This window comes from Muscardinus avellanarius, assembly GCF_963383645.1.
Source record: "Muscardinus avellanarius genome assembly, chromosome: 3".
In the NCBI taxonomy this organism is placed as follows: Eukaryota; Metazoa; Chordata; class Mammalia; order Rodentia; family Gliridae; genus Muscardinus; species Muscardinus avellanarius.
Genome location: NC_137788.1, coordinates 48537838 through 48561013, shown reverse-complemented (window position 1 = coordinate 48561013; position 23176 = coordinate 48537838). Strand labels below are relative to the sequence as shown.

The 23176-nt window shown below is 37.2% G+C and overlaps 1 protein-coding gene across 1 annotated transcript in view; it reads right to left on the bottom strand.

Annotated features, from left to right (window-relative positions):
• Positions 1-23176, bottom strand: part of PRKAA2 (protein kinase AMP-activated catalytic subunit alpha 2) — a gene marked incomplete at both ends in the record, with an annotated part of 50248 nt that overhangs the window by 5238 nt on the left and 21834 nt on the right. The window contains 4 exons of the mRNA XM_080692603.1: positions 4490-4714; positions 6630-6717; positions 8160-8304; positions 9022-9115. Of these exons, the coding sequence (XP_080548729.1) occupies positions 4490-4714; positions 6630-6717; positions 8160-8304; positions 9022-9115 (552 nt within the window). The remainder of the gene's footprint in view (positions 1-4489; positions 4715-6629; positions 6718-8159; positions 8305-9021; positions 9116-23176) is intronic.

Below are 23176 nucleotides of genomic sequence, written 5' to 3'. Positions count from 1 at the left end.
CCTGTTTCCAAATAAAATATAAAAAATGGGTCTGGGAGTATAGCCCGGAAGTAGAAAGCCTCTAGGTTCCACCCCCAGTACCCCCCCCCAAAAAAAAGGCAGGGGGCGTAGTTCAGAGATTGAATGCCCCTGGGTTCCATCCCCAGACCTGCCCAAAAAAAAAAAAAAAAAGAGGTACTAATATTAAAAAGCTTGAGAACCACTTCCTAAGTCTTATTTTCTCACACCTTTGCATATGATGTTACTATTGCCAACTTAGAATATCACACCCCACTGGGCAATGGTGGTGTATGCTTGTAATCCCAGATGTGGGAGGCTGAGACAGGAGGATCTTGGTTCATGGACAGTCTCAGCTACTTAGTGAAACCCTGTACCCTGTTTCAAAATAAAAGAATAAAAAATTGTGTTGGAGGTGTAGCTCAGAGATAAAATGCTCCTGGATTCAATCCCCACCACCATACACACACACACACACACACACACACACACACACACACACACACACAATCACAACCCTTTTCATCTAAGGAATATTATACCTTCAAGATTGTTTTAAGTATTGCTTTGTGATAGAACCGGGCACCCCTTACATTAAAGTCAGATCAATATACATTTTTACTGAATGTCTTCTATTTCACTGATTAATTCATTTGCCAATAGTTACTGAGGACATACTATGGACAAAAAAAAAAATATTCCTCACAGAGATTATTTACTCGCCTAACACAGATTAGACAAGTATTCATAAGGAACAAATATGGAGATGTGCAAATATACAGATCTGCAAATTTTGTGATGAAGACTGTGAGTGGAGAGGCAAAGTAAAATGAGAGCATATAACTCAGAGCGGGAGGCAGGTGACTAGCGAAGTCACTCTGAGTAACATTCAAACACACCCCAGAATAATACGAACTCAGCTAAGCAGAGAGTTGGGAAGTGGGTTTTCCTACAAAAGAAAAAAATATATGTGAAGATCTTGAGAGAGACAAGTAGGAGATGTGCCATAGTCTAGGAACTGAACTAGCTCAATATAATCAAAATATAATGGGTTATGGAAAGAATAAAAGAAATCAAGTATTTCTGAAAGTTGTAACAAAAAATGTCAAAATCAACTTTTTCTTAATTTTGGAAATTAACCAAAGGCTTGCAACAATATGAGGGATCTTTATTCAAGAAAATGACTGAAACTCAGTAAGAAAAAAAGAGATAACCCCATATGTATCTCTCTTTCTCCAGTTATTGGAACCTTCAAAAACAAGAGCTTCACAATCATATAACTGAGAAAACCAACAGTTTAACAAACAGAGAACAAAGGTTTGGAACTCCCAAAAAATCCTATCCTAAGAACATTTGACATACCAAGCAGTTCCTTGGAAAGCTCCATTTGTAGGCCTTGTTTTTATTTGATGTGGCTCAGAGCTCACTTACTGAAAGAACCTTTGGTCAGAGCATTTGTCAAAAACAATCAATGGCAACTAACATTCCAGCTGTCTGAAGCAGCAATAAGAACTGGGTCCAAAGGGATATCTGAAAAAGTGTCATACATTGCTGGACCTCAAGAAGGCCAGGACTACATATATTAGAATTAGAAAATGATAAAAATGTGTAACTGTGAATATACTAAAAACCAGTGAATTATACAATTTAAAAGGATGAATTTATAGTAAAATATACCAGTAAAATAATTTTTTAAAAACCAATAAAAACAGGATGTCATGGTGCACACTTGTAATCCCAGTACTTGGGAGGCTGAGATAGAAGATTGTAGGTTCGCAGCCAGCCTCAGCAACTTAGTGAGGCCCTTTGCTACTTAGTTAGAACCTGTTTCAAAATAAAAGAATAAAATTGGGCTGGGGGTATAACTTGGAGGTAAAATGTCCCTAAGTTCCATCCCTAGTATCACAGGAAAAATAAAACAAATAGGAAATATCTAAATTTTTTATTTTTAATTCACTTATTAAATCAAATAACCATAATTTTTTGCAGCAAGGTAACTGCGAATTTTAAAAGCCATACTTGGATATGAATATATTATGTGTATATACAGGTATGTAGGTGTGTGTGTGGGGGGGGGGCTTCTGAATTAAATACCATGGTAAGGCCCCAAATCTGAAACTTTTTGAAAAGTAACATACTATAATAAAATTTTGGATTTTGAAGCATTTCTGATATTAGATGATAAATGTTAAATTGGTAAAGCCTATGCAAATCTTCCAAAAATCTAAAGATTCTAAAATCTAACATACTCTGGTCCCAAGCATTTGGATAAGAGATATTCAACTTATATAATAAGACCACAGTATTATCATGAGAGATATATAAAGTACTATGAAGGAATAGAGAAAGGATAAATGTCACAGAACTGATGTAACAGTTTGGAATAGTGGAAATAGTAGATGTTTTTAATTCATCCAAGTTCTGAGTTGAGCCTCAGCTTTACCCTTTGTTAGCTGTGTAATTTTCAACAAACAGGTTAATTCAATATTTAATATATGCCAGATACTGTGTATTTTGATGTGAATACTTGGTCCCTAATTTAAAATAACTTGTACTTTAATAAGGGGAAGTATGCATATTTAGATCATGATATAAACCAAGCATTAGTTTCATGGTTTGTAAATGAGTATCACAGCAGCTACCTATTAAAAGCATAGTAAAACAGGCCAAGTGCAAAGCAAAATGGATGTTATAGTAATTGTTCAGTAATTTGTAATTCTTTTGCCTAGTGAACCATATTTTATCAATTCAAGAATTCTCAAACATTAAAATTATGAACAGGCCAGGCGTAGTGGTGCACACTTGTAATCCCAGCATTCAGGAGGTCGAGACCAGAGGATTGCGGTTCACAGACAGTCTCAGCTACTTAGTGAGGCCCTTCGCAACTCAGTGAGACCCTGTTTGAAAAATTAAAAAGACTTAAAAAAAAAAATACGACTGGGGTATAGCTTGGAGGTAGAATGTCCCTAGGTTCTATCCTTGGTACCGCAAAAAAAAAAAAAAAAAAAAAAAATTTATGAACAAAAATGTTTAAATGATGAAATTATAATTTATTATATTAAGTGCAAAGATGGCACCATTTTATTCCACCTGTCTATGGGCAAATTAACACATCTTAGGAGACTTATTTCCAATTTTCTTTATAAAGGCTAAATACATAAACATCTCTTTTAAAATAACAGAATCAGTACTTTTACCATTCTAAATTTATATGCTTATACAAGTAAGTGTGAGCATACTGGCAATGTCTAATTTTCTTTCTGAGGAAAACCCAATTAGGAAAACTATTTATTCTGTAGAACTGTGAACACAGTTGCTAAGTTGATTTCCATAACTAAATCTGGCAACTGTTTTACACTTCTTCATTTTCATGCACGAGGCCTTAGAACACTGAAGAAAGGTTGGGGAAAGAAAATGATCCACGATGCAAGGAGGAATTATTTTTGCTTGCAAAAGAGACCTGCAGCAATCATATAAACTGCTACGTCAGGCATCCTTCAAATATGTGAAGGGTCACAGGTTTCAAAACAGTCATTCTGACTTAGAAAAGATGAAGGGTTCTGGGAAGATATTAAAACAATGTGTTTGTAAACATGGGTGAAATCTTACACAGGAAGAAAACCCTCTAAAATAAGTAATAAAAAGAAAGCACTGAATCCTCCTGCTGTGTGTGTTGCATAAAGGACATATTCACAGTTGCACCACAACAGTACTTTTCAAATCATCTCATGTAACAAAATATCCTGCACAATAGATCCACTAGTGGCTACTGGATTCAAAGCTTAGCAAAACTTTTTGTCTTATTTCATCAACCATATGTGAAATACATAAGTCTCTCCCAGTTTATCCATTTGCAATTTCTTCAGATATGAGTATATATTATTTTCCCAGGCTTTGTAACTCTGTATATAGAAAGATGAGTAAAATACACTCTCCTTATGTAATCATAAAATAAAAGAGGAGAAAGATGAACTAGACATGGTAGGAGAATAAAATAAGGCCTGAATGGAGAAAATGCTGACATCGCAGACGCGGGAGCTCCCGAAGTACCAGCAGGATCAAGCGGCTCCACAAGGGCGGCAGCACGTACGCGGGGCTCTGCGGGATGCATGGAAGACTAGCACTCAGAAAAGGCAGCGAGACAAAGAGCACACAAACAAGGGGTAAAGGTGTCGCGTTGACGCCATGCTTGAGGAACAGGACCGGCGCCATGTGGCTGAGCAGTGGTGCAGAGGCTGTGTGTGAAAGCAGGAAATGAGACTTCAGAAGTGGAGCCTTATGCAGGGTCTTGGATGGTCAGCTACTTAAACTAAAGAGTTTGCCAGTGATGTAAAGCGTTTGATAGGTAAATGCCATGATTAGATTTGTGTAATAGGGCCAGCAAAATTCCTATGAAGTGTTATAAGGCTAAGCTTTATATAACAAGTGTTCAAATAACTTCAGTATTATTACTAACAGAATAATTACAAACAGAAGCAAAAAGAATAATCACCTTATGTCTTTGATAGTTGCTCGTTTCAAGGGGTCAACCTGCAGCATATGCATCAGGAGAGTGGCAACAGAACGATTGAGATATTCTGGGATATAAAACACACCCCCTCGGATCTTCTTAAACAAGGTAGGTACGTGTTCATCATCAAATGGGAGGGTGCCACAAAGAAGAGCGTACAAGATAACACCACAGCTCCAGATATCAACTTCAGGACCCGCATACAATCTAAAACAAGATGATAGCACAAACCTGAGGGGCAAGTATCACCTTTTCTCATCTTTATTTACCCTGCTTCTCTAATATAGTACAGACTCAGTATATATTGACTTTCAATTTTTTGTTGTTGTGGTGGTGGTGCTACTTGGGTTCCTGGAAACCCTTCTACCTCTGGGCTACACTCCTAGACCTATTTTATATTTTTTATTTGGAAACAGGGTCTCTTAAGTCAGCAAGGCTGGCTTCAAACCAGCGTGATCCACCTATCCCTGCCTCCCAAGTGTGGGGATTACAAGTGTGCGCCACCACACCTGGCGATTTTTAAGATTTTTAATGAAGTTCATAGCCACTTCCAACACTCAGTGGTTGTTCCCTATAGAAAATAATTGGTCTAACCAATTACCATGCAAGTTTGCCAGGAGAACATGGTATTTTTCTTTATTTGTGACAAATTCATTTAATTTTAACTTACTAGTTCAAAATATATTTTCTAGGGTGATTTTTAAAGGAAACATCAAAACAGAAAACCATAAGTTTAAAAAAAAAACCCACTACTATAGTGTATACACTAATCTTTTTCCCATAGAACTATTATTAAAAAGAATAATAGTCCTTAGCCTATTATTAATACTTATTAACTATTAATAATAGTTCTTTATTGTACATGTAACAGCATTTTTATGCTTTGAATAATATCTGAAACATTAAAGTACCTAATTAGTACTATGTAAATAGTATTTACCCAGTATCACATTATCTTCAGAGAACCTACCTTTCATTCTAATCACTTACTAACTCAAGCAACTAAGATTAGCTTTGCTCCAGATATCCTAAACCTATAATAAACACCATTTTGTCTTTCTTTTACTGTCTCACCTTTTTACAGCATTAAAATTTCCCTACTAGTATATTACCAAACTGAAATCTGGGTAAGGTAAGAAAACAAATCTCTGTAAGAATATAACATTTGTATAAAAACTGCTATCCTTCATTCATTCACATGACCTACTATATTATCTAAACTCCTTGCAATGGACTGATTTATATCCTCCCAAAATTCATATGTTAAAGTTCTAACGCCAAAGGTGATGGTATTAGGAGCAGGGACTTTGGGAATAGACTAGGTCATGAGGGCAAAGCTCTAATAAATGAGATTAGTATCCTTAAAAAGAAAAAAAGAAAAAAGAACACACAGAGAGATGCACCCCCTTTGACCTGTAAGCTTATAGTGAGAAGACAGACTATGAGATTCAGGCCTACTAGACATCAAATATGCCAGTGTCTTCACCTTGGACTTTATAGCCTCTATAACTGTGAGAAATGAGCTGCTTTTGTTTATAAGCCACTGTCTATAGTACTATGTTACAGAAGCCCAAATGAACTAACACTCTGATACATGCTACTTGCAGTAGCATCTTTCCAATATTTTCTCTCATAGATTTCTGTTAATTTTTAAAATCAGACACTTTAGAAAGACTTCACCACTGCAATTTGCATCCTTTCTATAATATGCCAATGAATATATTACATGACTAATTATAATTTCCACTTGTGCACTTTCAAGAAACAAAAATTCTCAAAATTTCATTCTTTAAAAGTCAAAATATACAGACTTTATAAAATATGTAAAGTATTATTAAAGGGTTATATCTGATAAATAACACTGGCGTAAATTTAGCAAATTCTTACTCTCTTACTGCCTTTTACTAAAATAAAAGACATGTTGCAGCAAGATGTTTCAGTTATATTTTAATAAAAAAATATCATAAATAACTTATATCTACAAAAGCTTAAAAATTAACATAACCATTCCCTGTTCAACAATTGAAAAATAAATGAACAATCTGCTTAAACTGTGTTAAAAATCTTATCTTCCAAGGAAAAACATATTATAATTGTTATCAGAATAATATATTATTATTACCTGCCTGAGATGACTTCAGGCGCAGCATAATTTGGAGAGCCACAGCTAGTTCGTAGAAATTCACCATCTGACATCATATTAGATAATCCTGAAAACAAAAGCAATGCTTACCTCTTGATAGATATTTTCGGTCTAGGTAAAAATACGATAAAAACTTTCAAGTGTTTAATGTTCCACAAATTATATTTTTTAATTTTTAAAAAAAGCAGTGGGAAACATTTGTCAGACTGGAAAGAGACATTTCAGAGTGCTTATACCATGACAAAAAAGCTAAAGAACATCACATGTATGACGAGAATTAAGTTCACTTTCTAAAAATAAAAATGTTGATCCAAGCCAGGCGTGGTGGCGCACGCTTGTAATCCCAGCATTTGGGAGGCTGAGACCGGAGGATCGGAGTTCATAGCCAGCCTCAGCTACTTAGGCCCTCTGCAACTCAGTGAGAACTGGTTTCAAAATAAAGAATAAAAAATAGGGCAGGGGGTGTAGCTCAGAGGTCGAATGCCCCTGGGTTCCATCCCCAGACCCGCAAAAAAAAAAAAAAAAAAAAAAAAAAAGTTGATCCACTTCACAAATGAAACTATTCTCAATTATATTAGCTTTGCCAAAAGTAAAAGTATTAAAATATCATTTATCACTTCTACAGCTGAAAGAATAGAGGATATTATGCTCTCAAAAGCCTCTCTAAAAAAATCTGTATTAGAAACCAGATAGTTTCTGATATGCATAAGCAGATTATTTCCCTAAAGTTTTTAATTTGGAAAGCTTTAATTTTACAGAGAAGAATAACCGACTGAACTAAAAACCTAGGTGAACTACACAGTAGTAGAAAAACATCCTGATTTAGAGAAACAGAGGAATAGTGATGATGTATTTTAAAGATGATACAGAAAAATTTAAATAAGCAAAGCTGACCTTTGACACCTTTTAATTTCTCTTTAGATCTTATGTCCTACAATCTTTCTAAAATATTTTCTATAACATCCTTTATAGGTATATTTACCCCAGAAAGTTTTGGGGTCTAAAAATTATATATTACCTTATTGTTCACCCCCTAAAGAAACCTCTTATTCTCTCATTAAGCTGTTAGATATTACTGTTAAAATCCATAAACCTCTCCATGATTAATTCAGGACTATAAAGCTTTATTCAAAACGGCATGCAAATTTTCATGCACCTCTGTTCATGTACATTCATCAAAGGAAATATCCACATTCTTATTATATTTTCCAAAAAGTTTGGAACTCCTCTCCTTTCCCCAACAAAAACAGGTATCATTTTCTTAGGCAAAAATGAAGATTAAATGACTCTATCTTGGCAGAGCTCTCTAATTCATTTTCTAGAGGTGTCTGCATTTTTTAATTGCTTTTAAATGAATAGAACAAGTTAGTGTGAAGACTTCAACTAATCCCTTTTCATGGTACAGGATTTACAAGGTTGAAAATAAAACTTCTTAAGTTCTCTAAGAGTTGTTACTACCATCTTTTAAAAGGCAGCTACATCTCTCTGCACAAGCCTGGAGTCACATACCAAAATCAGCTATCTTGGCATTCATGTGTGCATCCAACAGCACATTCTCTGGTTTCAGGTCTCGATGAACCACCATATGTCTGTGACAGTAATCCACAGCAGACAGAATCTGCTGAAAGAGCCGCCTGGCTTCCAGCTCTTCAACCTATCAAGTACAGAAGAAATGGCATTAAAAATATCTGGGATATCTACTTAGCAAGAAAGTCAGTTTCATAATCAGTCTAAATATAACCCAGCAGGCTAATTAGAATTAGATAACTGGAGGCTGAGATGGGAGGATTGCAGTTTGCAGATAGCCTCAGCTATCCCTTTGCAACTCAATGATACCCTGTTTCAAAATAAAGAATAAAAAATAGGGCTGGGGGTGTGGCTCAGAAGTAGAAACCCCCCTGGGTTCCATCCCCAGTACTGCAAAAAAAAAAAAAAAAAAAAAAGTACAGATAATTTTCAACAGTCAAACAAAATAAACCCTAAACTTATCAAAATTCAACATGTCATTCAACAGGTTTTGCTCTGCTGCAAGGCAGTAATGTTTAATTTTCAATTAATATTATTAAATGTGCACAATGTTTTGGGGAATCATCAGTAAGACAAACAGAATGTATGTCAAAGAGAATGTATGTCAAAGTGCTAAGAAAAATAACCGTAATGCTCAATATGACTTTTTACATATTGAAAAGCATTCAAGTCATTTTAGCAATTGAGTAAAAGAGATATCCCAAAAATCAGCTATTTGTCTGACTCTGCTATGTTTAGTTGGGCAGCTCAAATTCTGAAGATATCTTTGTGGCTGGCTATTTCCTAATACTTTCCTCTTTCTTTTGGCTTTGAGGCATCCTGTACTAGCTGGAATGTTACTCACCCGACCATGTTTACAGATGTAGTCAAATAATTCACCTCCAGACACGTATTCCATTACCATAAAAAAGTCTGTTGGAGTGCTGATCACCTGGTATCTTTTTATAAATAAGAAAAGAGTTAATAAGAAATGTTGCTTCCACCAAAGTCAAACTAGTACATCTATTCTTGCTATAATTTTATATTCCAGTATTTCAAAATATGTTAAGATGACAATAAATTATATAATGTTATAAGAATAATTAAAGCTAAAAACATAGAGTGCTACAAAATTCTAATTCCTGAGATTTTCACTTTCCTTCAGTACTGGGGACTGAAACGCAGGGGGGCATGCTACCTCCAAGCTACACCTCCAGCTTATTCTTTATTTTAAAACAGGGTCTCACTAAGTGGTGGACAACCTCACTAAGTAGCTGAGGCTGATCACAAACCTTTGATCCTCCTCTCTCAGCCTCCCAAGTACTAGGACTACAAGCATGGGGTACCACACCTGGATCTTTCAGATGCTTTCATATTTACATAATCCTTAAAATTCTTCATTTTTCAACAACAGAGTTAAGTATTACTTTCCCATTTAAACAAAAATTTGTTTCCAGTCAATGGAGATAAGGGATCATATATTTAAAAATAAACAAGAAATTTTTGGACATGTAAAAAAAAAAAAAAACAGAGATACAATTTGCAAAACTCAGAAAAATAGACAAATCACCCTTTCTTCAATAAGTAAAATCTAAGAAACAAAAAGAGGAAGCTATTTATTAAAAATAAACCAATAAATATAATGGCCAATTATACTATATAGATCTGTTTTAACTGACTCCAACCAACTTTAAATACCATTTATGAAGCTAGGTATGGTAGCACACACTTGCAAAATACTTGGGAGACTGGAATAGGAGATTGCAGGTTCTCAGCCAGCCTCTCAGCAAGTAGTAAAGCCATCTGAAACTTAGTGAAACTCCGTTTCAAAATAAAAAATAAAAGCTCAGAAGTAGAATGACCCTGGGTTCAATCCCCAGTACCATCCCCCCCCAAAAAAAACCATTTATCAAACAAAGTCTGAGCCGGGCACAGTGGCGAACATACAGCACTTGGGAGGTTCAGACAGGAGGATCGCACAGATTCGAAGCCAGTCTCAGCTACTTGGTGAGGCTCTCAGCAACTTAGTGAGACCTGTTTCCAAATAAAATATAAAATAGGTCTGGGAGAGCCAGGCATGGTGGCGCATGCTTGTAATCCCTGCACTTGGGAGGCAAAGACAGGATGATCGCACAGGTTCGAAGCCAGCTGCGCGTGCTGACTTAGGAGACCCTGTTTCCAAATAAAAATGTGAAAATAAGTCTGGTAGTGTAGCCCGGAGGTAGAAGGGCTTCCAGGAACCCCAGTACCACCAAAAATAAAAATAAAAATAAAAATAGGTCTGGGAGTATAGCCAGGAAGTAGAAAGCCTCTGAGATTCCACCCCCAGTACCACCAAAATGTGATATTATTATACGTATGTGATCCAGAAAATGATACTGAACAGTTTTTTTTTTTTTTTTTCAGGACTGGGGATGGAACCCAGGGGCATTCGACCTCCGAGCTACACCCCCAGTCCCTATTTTTTATTTTGAAACAGGGTTTCACTGAGTAGCAGAGGACCTTAGTAAGTAGCTGAGGCTGTCCTTGAACCATGATCCTCCTGTCTCAGCCTCCCAAGCACTGGAATTACAAGTGAGCATCATCACACCCAGCTGATACTGAACAGTTTATAGATTACAAATGTAATGTTTGGAATTTACTTCAAAATAACCTGGTATGGAGAAAAAGAAACAGATAACACACTAATTACTGTTGAAGCTGAATGACAGATATATGGGCTCATCACTACTTTTGTGTTTAAAATTTTGCATAATAAATAAAATATAAATGTGCATGTGTGTGTGTGTGTGTGTGTGTGCGCGCGCGCACATGTGCATGTGTGTACTTCCAGGTACAAATCTGGATACGTTAAAAAAGTAGTAAAGCCAGGCACAGTGGTGCACACCTGTAATTCTAATACTTGGGAAGCTGAGAAAGGAGAATAACAGGTTTGAGGCTAGCACAGGATAACATGTTTTTCAAAATTAATAGAGCTAGGAGTTTAGTTCAGAGGTAGAATGTCCCTGGGTTCAACTCCCAGTACCACAAATAATAATAAACTTAAGTTTTGACAAAACAGATTTTCCCCTTAAAAAACAGTAACTTCAGCTGGGCATGGTGGCGCACACTTGTAATCCCACGCTTGGGAGGAGAAGAAAGGAGGATCGCGCAGGTTCGAAGTCAGCCTTGCTGGCTTAAGAGACTCTGTTTCCAAATAAAAATAATATAAAATAGGTCTGGGAGTGTAGCCCAGAGGTAGAAGGGTTTCCAGGAACCCCAGTACCACCAAAAAAAAAGTAACTTCTTCCCTTATACATTATTTTTACCAAGTTTCTAAAACTTTGACCAAGAATTAAATATAATATTCATGTTTTAACCAAAGGCTGCATTTAACATTTATATGTGAATACGGTTTTATTTTTTACAATGTTGTTTTGTTTATAAAGGATCATCTACAGTGCAGTTGATTGAGTGATAGCTAACTTGCATGGAGTTAGAACTTGTAGCCTCTAAATATAGCTGTGTAGTTTTTGCATAGCTCAAAAGCACTCAGTTCTCTTCTCCACAAAGCAAGAGCTGATGCCACTCTCCAGACAGTACAACTTGACAGAGGGTGTGTTACAAGTTGGGGAGTAGGGGAACCAAGTCAGGTGTGGTGGTGCATGCTTGTAATCCAAGCGCTTGGGAGGCTGAGAAAGGAGGATCACACAGGTTCAAAGCCAGCCTCAGCTACTTAGTGAGACCCTGTTTCCAAATAAAGTAGAAAATAGGTCCGGGAGTATAGCCCGGAGGTAGAAAGCCCCTGGGTTCCACCCCTAGTATCACCAAAAAAAAAAAAAAAAAAAAAAAAAAGTAGGGGAACCTTTTAGTAATCTGTCTACCCAGATGGGGCACATTTTATTAATGTAAACAAAGAAAAACTACAACTATACTAGCTGGTGAACCTGGTTACTATTCTCCATTAAACAGGAAGGAAAATTCAACCAGTAAGTTGGTCATATAACTACATACTATCTGTATTAAAAGAGGACACATAATGTACAAATTACATACTTGAAAAAAGTAAAATATTAACATTATGGTACTGAAAATTATTATAGACTATCTAGAGAAATATTTTTAAGTAATCTTTAGTCTCTGGGAAAAAGCCAAATGTCCCAAATGGCAGGGTATCTCATTTTGTGTAAAATAAATATAATAGTAGAATAAATGTCAGACTATTTCAAGTGAACTCTGAGAAGGCGATTCTACTTAACTCTAGAAGAAATAGCTGACTAAGGCTATCTTAGCCAGGTGTTGTGATGCATGCTTGTACTTAGAAGGCTGAGACAGGAGTACCACAGGTTCAAGGACAAATATTGAGTACCACAGGTTCAAGCAAGTTGTAAGACTCATCAACATAGCAAAACCCTGTTTCCAAATAAGAAATAATTGGACCTGGCGTACGACTTGAAAGTAGAATGCCTCTGGGTTCAATCCCCAATAAAACACACCACACACACACACACACACACACACACACACACACACACACACACAATCTTAATATGCACCAAACCAATCAAAGAAACTGGAGAGAATGAGACAGGAACACCTCCTGTTGCCACCACAATTATCTGACCTATTTATAATTACCAATCACTTCTATGTTCTACACATCCTAGATGTAACACAAGTATTGAAACCCTAATAAATTTAGCTGCTGATTCTTCTGAGTTTATGGTTATGGATTGGGAGGATACGGTTTGTGGAAACTGTTCCCGGGGACCCCTGCTAGAGTCCCGGACACAATTTCTCCCAACCCACAACAAAAACCAAAAATGACCAAAAAACAGAAAATTACCGTGGATTCTTGTCCTAAGCTAAGAATAAATATGCACAGCTTGGACAGTAGCTGAAGATTTAGAGAAGTTTATTAGAAAGATGGAAATACAGAAAATAGAAATACAGCCCCCTGCCAAACTGGCATGAGGGGGTGATTCGAAATGAATCATGTGGACTCAGCCTTTTATATCCATTACCTCCATCTTGTTTACGTAATTCTGACTTAGTGAATGTCTCTCCTCTTAACCCTGTAAGGTACCTCCCCCAATAAGGTGTGACAAGTTGTCTCCTTCCATGAAGGTCGACCCCTCCTACCATCTTAGCTAGCTTATCCAATCATGTAGATCTGTCTTTAGATAAAGGTCTAGTTCTCCTCAACTAAGATCTGTCTTTAGATAGTGACAGGCCTAGTTCTCCTCTCCTATTGACTGGTTAATTGCTTTGAGCTAGGTTAATTTACACTGGAATAGCTGCCTGTTTTAGGCAGAAATCAAGTCTTTACCCATGTCTGCCGCCATTCTGACACAACTATTTTGAAATATATCAATTATTTTCTTTTGAAATATATTAATAATCAGAGCTTTCCCAAATCTTCCTAGGTCATTCCCACTACTGGCACATTTATCACAGGGCTTCAATAGACATTATTAAATTGAATTATCTGATAAAACCTCTAACTCTAGAGTAGCCACCACACTACACCTAAGGCCCATCTACAGCAATGAAAACCAGAACACGGCCAAGCACCCACAGCATGCCAGACACTAAGCTATTTAATGGTGATGCTTCATAATTACTTACTACCTTACATGTACTGCCCTTGCTGAGACTGACGGGTCTTTCTACTAGAGGAACTTATAATCTAGCCAGAAATAAACATTTACACAAGAATTCTCTCCAGACAAACCCGATCTTCAGGAACCTCTTATTTAAAACCTTCAGCAGTTCCCCCACTGCTCCTAGGCCCTTGAATAATCAAGTCTCTGCTGGCTCTAATGTTACTTCTCAGCTTTGATTCCACCATTACAGTCACTATACTTATTAGTCATGCTCAACTTCTGCTACAGCTCCTTTCTGTAAGCTATTTCCACTGACCTGTGCCCCAGCCTATGTCACCTGCTCATTGATATTGTGTGTGTGTGGGGGGGGGGGGTACTAGGGATTGAACCCAGGCACAGTCTACCTCTGAGCCATAACCCCAATTTGCCCCAAAGCCCTACTTTGTATTCTTTATTTTAAAAGAGAGTCTTACTAAGTTGTGGAGTGCCTCATGAGTAGCAGAGGCTGGGCGTGAACTTGTGACCCTCCTGTCTCAGCCTCCCAAGCACTGGAATTTCAAGTGTGCACTACCATGCTTGGCTGGATAGATGGTTCTTCAGATCTCAGCCTACAGGCTACTTCCTTAGCTCAAGTCAGCTTCCTTTCTGCACTCACAGAACTGTAAAGCTAAGTTTACCTAGAACTGTGAAGCTAAGTTTACATTAGCTTTACAGCACATATATCAGTTTATTATATATCTTATTCTAATACACCTAGTAAAATAACAAAATAGCCATTTCTTAAATTATAAATTAGCACTTTTTTTTCCTCTTTTTGGTGGTACTGGGGTTCCTGGAAGCCCTTCTACCTCTGGGCTACACTCCCAGACCTAATTTATACTTTTTTATTTTTGGAAAAAGGGTCTCTTAAGCCAGCAAGGCTGGCTTCGAACCTGTGCGATCCTCCTGTCTCCGCCTCCCACGCGCGGGGATTACAAGCATGTGCCACCACCCACGCCCGGCATGAATAGGGTGGATTTAAAACCAGAATAATCTGAGACTGCAAAATTACAACAAAAATTCAACCAATAAAATTTCAATTAACAAGAACACAGTGGAAACAAAGAAAAACAACTTTTAGAAGAGTGGAGTTCTAAGAAAACAGCTTCATATAAGGACTTGGAAAAGGCAAATTCTGGAATTGTATACTAAACCTAATTTCTAAAATAAGAATATTAAATATTATAAGGAATTAAATCATGAATCACTCTGGTATAGATCAACATTATTTTCTTAATACAATAAAAATTAACTAATGAATTTTAGGAAAATTTTTACGAATAACATGGGGAATATTGGGAATAGAACTCAGTGGTATTCTACATCTAAGCTATATCTGCAGCCCTTTTTTATGTGTGCTGGGGATTAAATACAGAAGCAGTCTACCTTCAAGCTACACCCCCCAGCCCAATTTTATTTTGAAAACAGGGTCTAGCTAGGCTGATTTGAGTCTCCAACTTGCTAAAGCTATCCTTGAACCTGTGATCCTCCTGTCTCACCTCCCAAATACGAGGATTACAGGCAATGCATGCCTCCACACCCAATTGACTGGCAGCCAGCTCTTTTTAAAAATCTTTTATTTAAAATAGGGTCTAAGGCCGGGCATGGTGGCGCACGCTTGTAATCCTAGTGCTTGGGAGGCTGAGACAGGAGGATCGCACAGGTTCAAAGCCAGCCTCAGCTACTTAGTGAGGCTCTCAGCAACTTAGTGAGACCCTGTTTGCAAATAAAAATATAAAACAGGTCTGGGAGTATAGCCCAGAGGTAGAAGGCCTCTGGGTTCCAACCCCAGTACTACCAAAAATAAAATAAAATAAAATAAAAATAAATAAAATAAAATAGGGTCTAAGTTTCTACAAGGTGCTAAGACAGGCCTCTCTCAACTGCAGTCCTCCTGTCTCAGCCTTCCAAGTACTGGGATACAGGCACGTACCACCATGCCCAGCCAAAACAAAATTATTTATCCAGACAAAACCAAAGCATTCCTCGGCTGAAAGTTATATGCATGTTTAGGCTATTTTCATATAAAACAGCATATAAAACTCAGGAAACAAATCCTTCTAAGGTTAGCCAAAAATAAACCTAAAAAATTCAAAAGAATTCATTCATGAATTTTTTTTTCCAGTAGTCTTATTTGTTGAGATTTAGGAATATTATTTGCATAGCTATATATAGACTAGACTTCAGTTACATAAAAACATAGTGATCAGTAATAGAACCCTACATGCAATCCCCAGCACTGTTTTTAAAAAAAATCACTATCCTTGGCTTATGACACTCATCTTCATTGGTCCATGAACGTGTTTTTAAATTACTACTTTAATATTAATAAACACCAATAAATCTAACACCCACACAAAAAGACAAAGTCATGACAGTCCCTGCTACCTAACCACAGAGAGAAGTACCCTCCCCAAGGAACCACCCATCATCCTTAAGTCTTCTCATCCTTCCCTTGCTTTCTCTTTCATACAGTTTTACATAGATTCAAATATGTACGTGTGTATCCCATCTATTCATATATGTCATTCATGTGTATAAGAATGATTCCTATTCATGTGTTTTTTATTTTCATCGTTCTTAGCTTTACAAAGGGTACCACACTATATATTAAAAAACTTAGCAATTCATCCTATTATTGTTTGCTATGGTTATTCAATTTGACCATTATAGAATATTCTATTGTATCATTCACCTACTTTTCTGTTAATTGAGAACCTATTTATTCATATTCTCTGCCACTAAAGAACATTTATGTTATTTCTACAATTCCACTATTATTTCCTGTGGAGAACATTCTTGGACATGACAAGATTTTCTCTGTAATATATACTGATGAGTGGAATTGCTGAGTCACATTGCATGTGAATGTTCAATTTTAGAATGCCAACTCTTTTCCAAAGAGTTTAGCAATGCTAAAATCATTAGCAAGCTTGTGGATTTATATAATCTCCAACACTTATGAAACACCATACACATTTCTTATGAAATGTTTATGTCTTTTGCCCATTGTTTTTTTTTTTTTTTTGGTTTTTACAGTGCTTTTCTTACTTATGTACAGCCATAGAGAATAAATCAACATTTCTATAATAGTCTAAAATACAGGATAATTAATATGTCTTGGTTACTAACTTTATAAAAGTATATTTTTAATCACAAATTCACACTGAATGTGGCTTGTGTTTTCTCTGTAAACATATCTCTATGTATCTCTAAAGAACACCTTTTTAAAATATATGTATGTATATATGCAGTATCATTATCAGGCATAAATTTAGAAAATATGCATGTCAGCCAGGCATGGTGGCACACGTTTGTAATCCTAGGACTTGGAAGGCTGAGACAGGAAGATAACAAGTTTGCAGCCAGCCACAGCAGCTTAGTGAGGCCATCCACAACTTAATGAGATCTTGTTTCAAAAATAAAAAATAAATAGGGGTGACAATGTAGCTCAGAGGTAGAATCCCCCATATCACACACATATGCAAAAAGCCATTAAATATTCAATAAGAAGGTTTTTTTCATCAATTTTTTTTGTCTTCATGATTTTTTAAAATTAGGATATAAATACAATTCAAACACTGCAATTAGTTGATGTCTCTTAATTTATACTTTGCTCCACCATCTTTTTCTCTTGCAGATACAATCAGCTGTTTTGTCCTACAGGGATGGCATGGCCTCAATTTTGCTGACCCATACTTTATAGAAGTATAAGGCACAATTTCTAACCTACTCTTGGATTTAAAGTCTTGATCAGATTTGTTTTATTTACTTCCAATTGAAAAACTAGATGGTGTTGCATATCTCCCGTCAAAAACATGTCTTTCTTGAGCTATTGCTGAATGGAGTCTAGATTCATTCATTCACATTAATGTAATGAAATTTTAAACCTGCAGTCTGGTAATGAACTTCCGATCTAAAAAAATTTCTCAAAGCTTCCTTCCTCAAAAGCCCCCCTCTCCGCGTTAGGGTCACCAACCAATCTCCTTACGAACTCCCCTTGTTGCCACCTAGTATCTTTTCCCCATTACTACTGTTGTCACCATTTGGGGCATAAATGATATCCATAAAGATCCACTGCACACATGGCCTCGAAGGCGAACCTCCTCCTTTCTCATTACCTTTCCTTCCACCACCCTTTTCAGACTCCACATTCCTTTCTTTTCCGTTCCTATTTTTTCCAGTTCTGTCTACAGCTATTTTCCCTTCTTCACCTCACATTCTCTTAAACCCCCTTCATATCAGGTTTTGCCTTTCCCATTCCAATAAATTGGTTCTTTAAAAAAAAAAAAAGTAATCTCTACCTTGCCAAATCTAATAGTTAATTCTCAGTTCTCATCTTACTTGGTATTTTCAGCAGTAAAAGGAGCACTTCATAATCTCTTTCTCTACCTGCAAGATACCAGATTCTCCTGTTTTTCTCTTTTTTTTTTTTTTTTTTTTTTTTTTTTTTTTTTTGTGTGTGTGTGTGTGTGGTACTGGGGGTGGAACCCAGAGGCTTTCTAGCTCCAGGTTATGCTCACAGACTTAATTTATATTTTATTTAGAAACAGGGTCTCACTAAGTTGCTGAGAGCCTCACTAAGTAGCTGAGGCTAGCTTTGAACCTGTGCCATCCTCCTGTCTCAGCCTCCCAAACGCTGGGGTTACAAGCGTGCACCACCATGCCCGGCTTTTCCTGTTTTTCTTCCAACCTCACTGACTTCATTTTCATTTGCCTTTACTGGTTTCTCCTCCTGTCCCAGACATGTTGATATCACAGTGTCCTAAAGCTTAGTACTTCTTACCGACCTACACTCAGAGTTTTGTAATCTCGTCTAAGTTGTTCAGTATCATCCATCCAACCTACCTACCTACCTCTTCCCAGAACTCTAGTCTCAGATATCCAATAGCCTATTCACATTTCTAATGGAGGCCTGATAAGCATCTCAACTTTATAAAACCTGATTCAAACGCTTGATACCACCCCCAACATCCCACCTCAAACCTGTCTCTCCTATCATTGTTCCCATTTCAGTTACTAGCCACTCCATCAGTTTGTCAGGCCAGATACTTGGGAGTCATCCTTGACTTCTCTCACAACCTACATTTTATCTGTCAGCAAATGCTGATGACTCAACCTTGAAGATGCTATGTGCACACAGAGAATGAAGTACATATAGAATAGGCTTACTTCTCAACACCTCCACACGATGCTGTATTCCAAACCACCCAGATTACTGCAACTGACTCCTAACTGGCTTCCTGACTTCAGTACTTGCTCAGCTACAATCTCAATGCAAATCTGATCATATCTTACCTCTTCTTTGGATGGTGTCCCATCTTATTCAAGAATAAGTCAAAGTTCTTACAGTGTTCCAGGATACCCCACATGGGACTGTCCTGCATGTTTCTCATCTCATCTCTTTCTCCAGCTCCCCTAGATCACTCTACTTCCTTGATTTCTGGCCTACAGGTATTTCCACTTCAGAGGCTTTGTATCAGCTGCTCCCTCTATGTATAATATTCCTTCTCCAACTATCTGCATAGCATATTCTCTCACCTCTACATGATTTAACATATATTTACTAATACAGAATTTACTATCCATGCCCCTCTTCCTCCCCAACACACACAAATATAAGCACCATTGTCTTTTTGTCTGCTGATATATTTTCAGTACCTAAATGGTGTCTTTGTTAAATGAATGGATTGACAACCCACCTCTCTGGCTTTATTCTGCTCCATTTCCCTATATATACTCAATGCACCATACCCTGTGCACCAGCCACACTAGACTGTCTATACCCAGTACACCACATGCTTTTCAGTGTGTGTAGTATTAGGGGGATTGAACCCATGGGCATTCAACACCTTCAGCCCTATTTTATTTCCTATTTTGAAATAGGGTCTCACTGAATTACTGCATACTGGCCTAGAACCTGCAATCCTCTTTTCAGCCTCCCAAGTACTGAGATTACAATGTGCACCACCGCACCCTGCTCAGCATACCATATTCTTTACTCATTCCTTTGCTCTTGTGTATCCTTCCAAAACTATCATGACCTTGTCCAAATGTCACCTCTAAGTATGTTGCAATGTAGTTATTGAATATTTACTAATGTGCTAGGTACTATAGAGATAAAGATAACATATAACATCTCTATTTGGATATCTAATGGCTAAAGAGTGTCCTTAATGTTCACTGCCCCATTATGTTTCTCTTCTAACTCCTCTTATCCTTCCAAATGGTGCCACTGTCACTATCTTGTTGTTTAAGCCAAAACCTAAAATTCTAGATGCTCAAACTAAAAATATGGATTTCTCCCTTTCCAACCCATCATAAGTTCTACCTTTAAAATATGTAATGAATTAATCAATTTCTCTCCATCTAGACAAGTACTGATGAACAGAATTTCCTAAAATGATAGAAATGTCATATCTGTTTTGTCCAACACAGTAGCCACTAAGTTCATGTGGCAATCAACTACTCAAAATGTGGTTAATATGACCAGAGAGCTAAACTATTCACTTTAATTTAAATAACTACACCTGGCTAGTTGCTATATATTGTATTATTAGAACAAATCTAGAGTGTCATTTGGTTAAAGCTGCAACAATTGCTCAGCTAGGCTACATACAGCAACAGCGTCCTAACTGGTCTGTCTCCTTGTCCATTCTACTCTAGAGCCTGTATGTCACTCCTCCAACCCTGCAAGTTCCCCACACAGAACAAGGCCCACACCTGTTAGTGATGCCCTCCGGCCCTATGAGATTTGGTCCCTGGCTACTCTCTGATTGCATGAACTCCCTATTCTACTCACTCGTGTGTGTGTGTGTGTGTGTGTGTGTGTGTATAATATATATACACACATATATATAATATATATTATATATACACACATATATAATATATGATATATACATATATACATACATATTACATATACATATAAATGCACATATTCACACACATATATGCATATATATAAGTTTGGCTGATTATATATACACACTTTTTTAAAATTTTGAGTTAATATAGAAATCATTCAGTAAATATTTGTCATTCTTCACATTTAGTGTTAAAACTTTCTGGCTAATTCTAGAGGCTCATCTTGCAACAAGGAAACTGTTTTTGGCAGTTAGTCAAGACCCATAAAACAAGCAAAACTAAGTATCAGGTCTCTTTCCCTATTGAAATCACTACTCGGAGGCTATGTCAATAAGCCTGTTCAGTAGCAAGAATATGAGTACTCTTTTATTTTAAATTCAGGTCAACAATTAAAGAGGAGATGTGGCTGAATAAATTAAGTTCAAGGCCGAAAGCCAAAAGCTTTAAATACTAAATTCACTTCTGTCAGTTACTTTATGAGCAATTCTAAGAGTGTTCTATAATATGTTCTATATCTTTGGAAAATAAGATAGCAAATGATTCAATAATTCTAAGCCAAAATGAGACAGTCACATCAAAATTGAAATAACAATAGAAATGGAGGAAAAAAACACCGACAAATATAACATCAAAAATAAGTTTTTAAGCCACGATGATGATGGCAAATGCTTATTGACAAAATGTGATCTGTGTTTTTAGGAACAGACCAGGAACTAGGTAGGACACATACCCAAGTGAGCTCTAGTAGGACCAGCATTGTAAGAGGGTGAGAACAAGACATAAGCAAATACAGAGAGAACCTTTCCCTCTCCGCTTTCATTCCAATATATGAAACTTTTAAACTGGCCGTTTCAGCTTTCTGCTTTTATAGGAAGTGGCCACTCAATAGCAAAGAGAAAAGAGATTCAGTTTAAAAGTCACTCAGCTACTAAAATAAAGTCACTACTAACAGGGAGTGAAGTCAGATATGAAGTGTTTCAGTTAAGTGAAAGCCACTTGGAACCATGACAAAGGACTGGAATCAGTTCATAGGTTGCCAATTCTTGCTCTGAGGCTGATGCTCACCAAATACTAAGCATTCTACCAGTGCCAACACACAGAATCCCTCAATGACACCACGAGGAAATGCATTTTGAAGCGAAGGAAACAAAGAGCAGGAGTGGTGAGTCACCAAGCACGTAAGTGGTATTTTATGATTTTCTCCCCGGTACTAGGGATTGAACCCAGGAGCACTTTACCACTGAGCTGCCAGCCCTGCTAATTTTTTGTTTTGAAACAGAGTCTCACTAGGTTGCCCAGGCTGGTCTCTTGAGATCCTCCTACATCAGCCTCCTAAGTAACTGAACTTAAATATGTACCACCATGCCTGGCTTTATAATAATCTTTAAAAGCCTTTATATATAAATTCTGGGATCTTCTAGTATATATAGTCTAGAAGACAACTTTATAATTAAATAATGTATGCAATTTCATGTCGTCTCATTTTTTTGTTTGTGAGTAAACAGTTAAGAGAGGATCACATGACACCCAAGTTTACTGTAACAATGAGGGTTTCATAGCAGTAGTGTAAGAAATGAATCACTGCAGGTCCCTCGATGGCATGCCAAACCAAAAACCCCAGCTCTCAACAGCTAGTGGTATATTCATGCTGTTTCAAAGATGTCTCTGCATGGGCTCCATTCCTGAATGCAACAATTTGCAATAACTCACTAACAAGTACAGCAGTGAAAACTAAATGAAATGTTCAAAATGCCAGTAGTAACTGCACCAGCCACTCATTTAAGAATTTCAAAAGCCAGGCGTGGTGGCGCACGCTTGTAATCCAAGCATTCGGGAGGCTGAGACCGGAGGATCACAGTTCGCAGACAGCCTCAGCTACTTTGTGAGGCCCTCTGCAACTCAGTGAGACACGGTTTCAAAATAAAGAATAAAAAATAGGGCTGGGGGTGTAGCTCAGAGATCGAATGCCCCTGGGTCCCATCCCCAGACCCTCAAAAAAAATTTTTTTTCAAGAATAATGCTGCACTAGTTTCCACTGCTACTATACTTTAACTTCATGGTTTACATCATACATCTTAGTGTGAGGAGCCGGGCGTAGTGGCCCACACTTGAAATCCCAGTACTTGGGAGGCAGAGAAAGAAGGATCAACGCAGGTTCAAAGCCAGCCTCAGCTACTTAGTAAGTCTCTCAGCAACTCAGTGAGACCCTGTTTCCAAATAAAACAGGTCTGAAAGTATAGCCAGGAGGTAGAAAGCCCATGGGTTCCAGCCGCAGTACCACTAAGTAAATAAGCAAATCTTACAATTTTGTATTTTAAAAATCCAACACATCTTAGTGGGCTAAAATTAAGGACTGGGTCATCTTCTGGAGGCTTCAGAAGCAAAATCCATTTATTTGTATTTCCCAACTTTTATAAACTGCTTGTATTCTTTGGCTCATGGCTCCCTTTCTCCATCTTAAAAATAGCAACAGTCAGTAGAGTCCTTCTTACACCTTGTCACCCTGACCTTGTTTCTGTGCTCAAA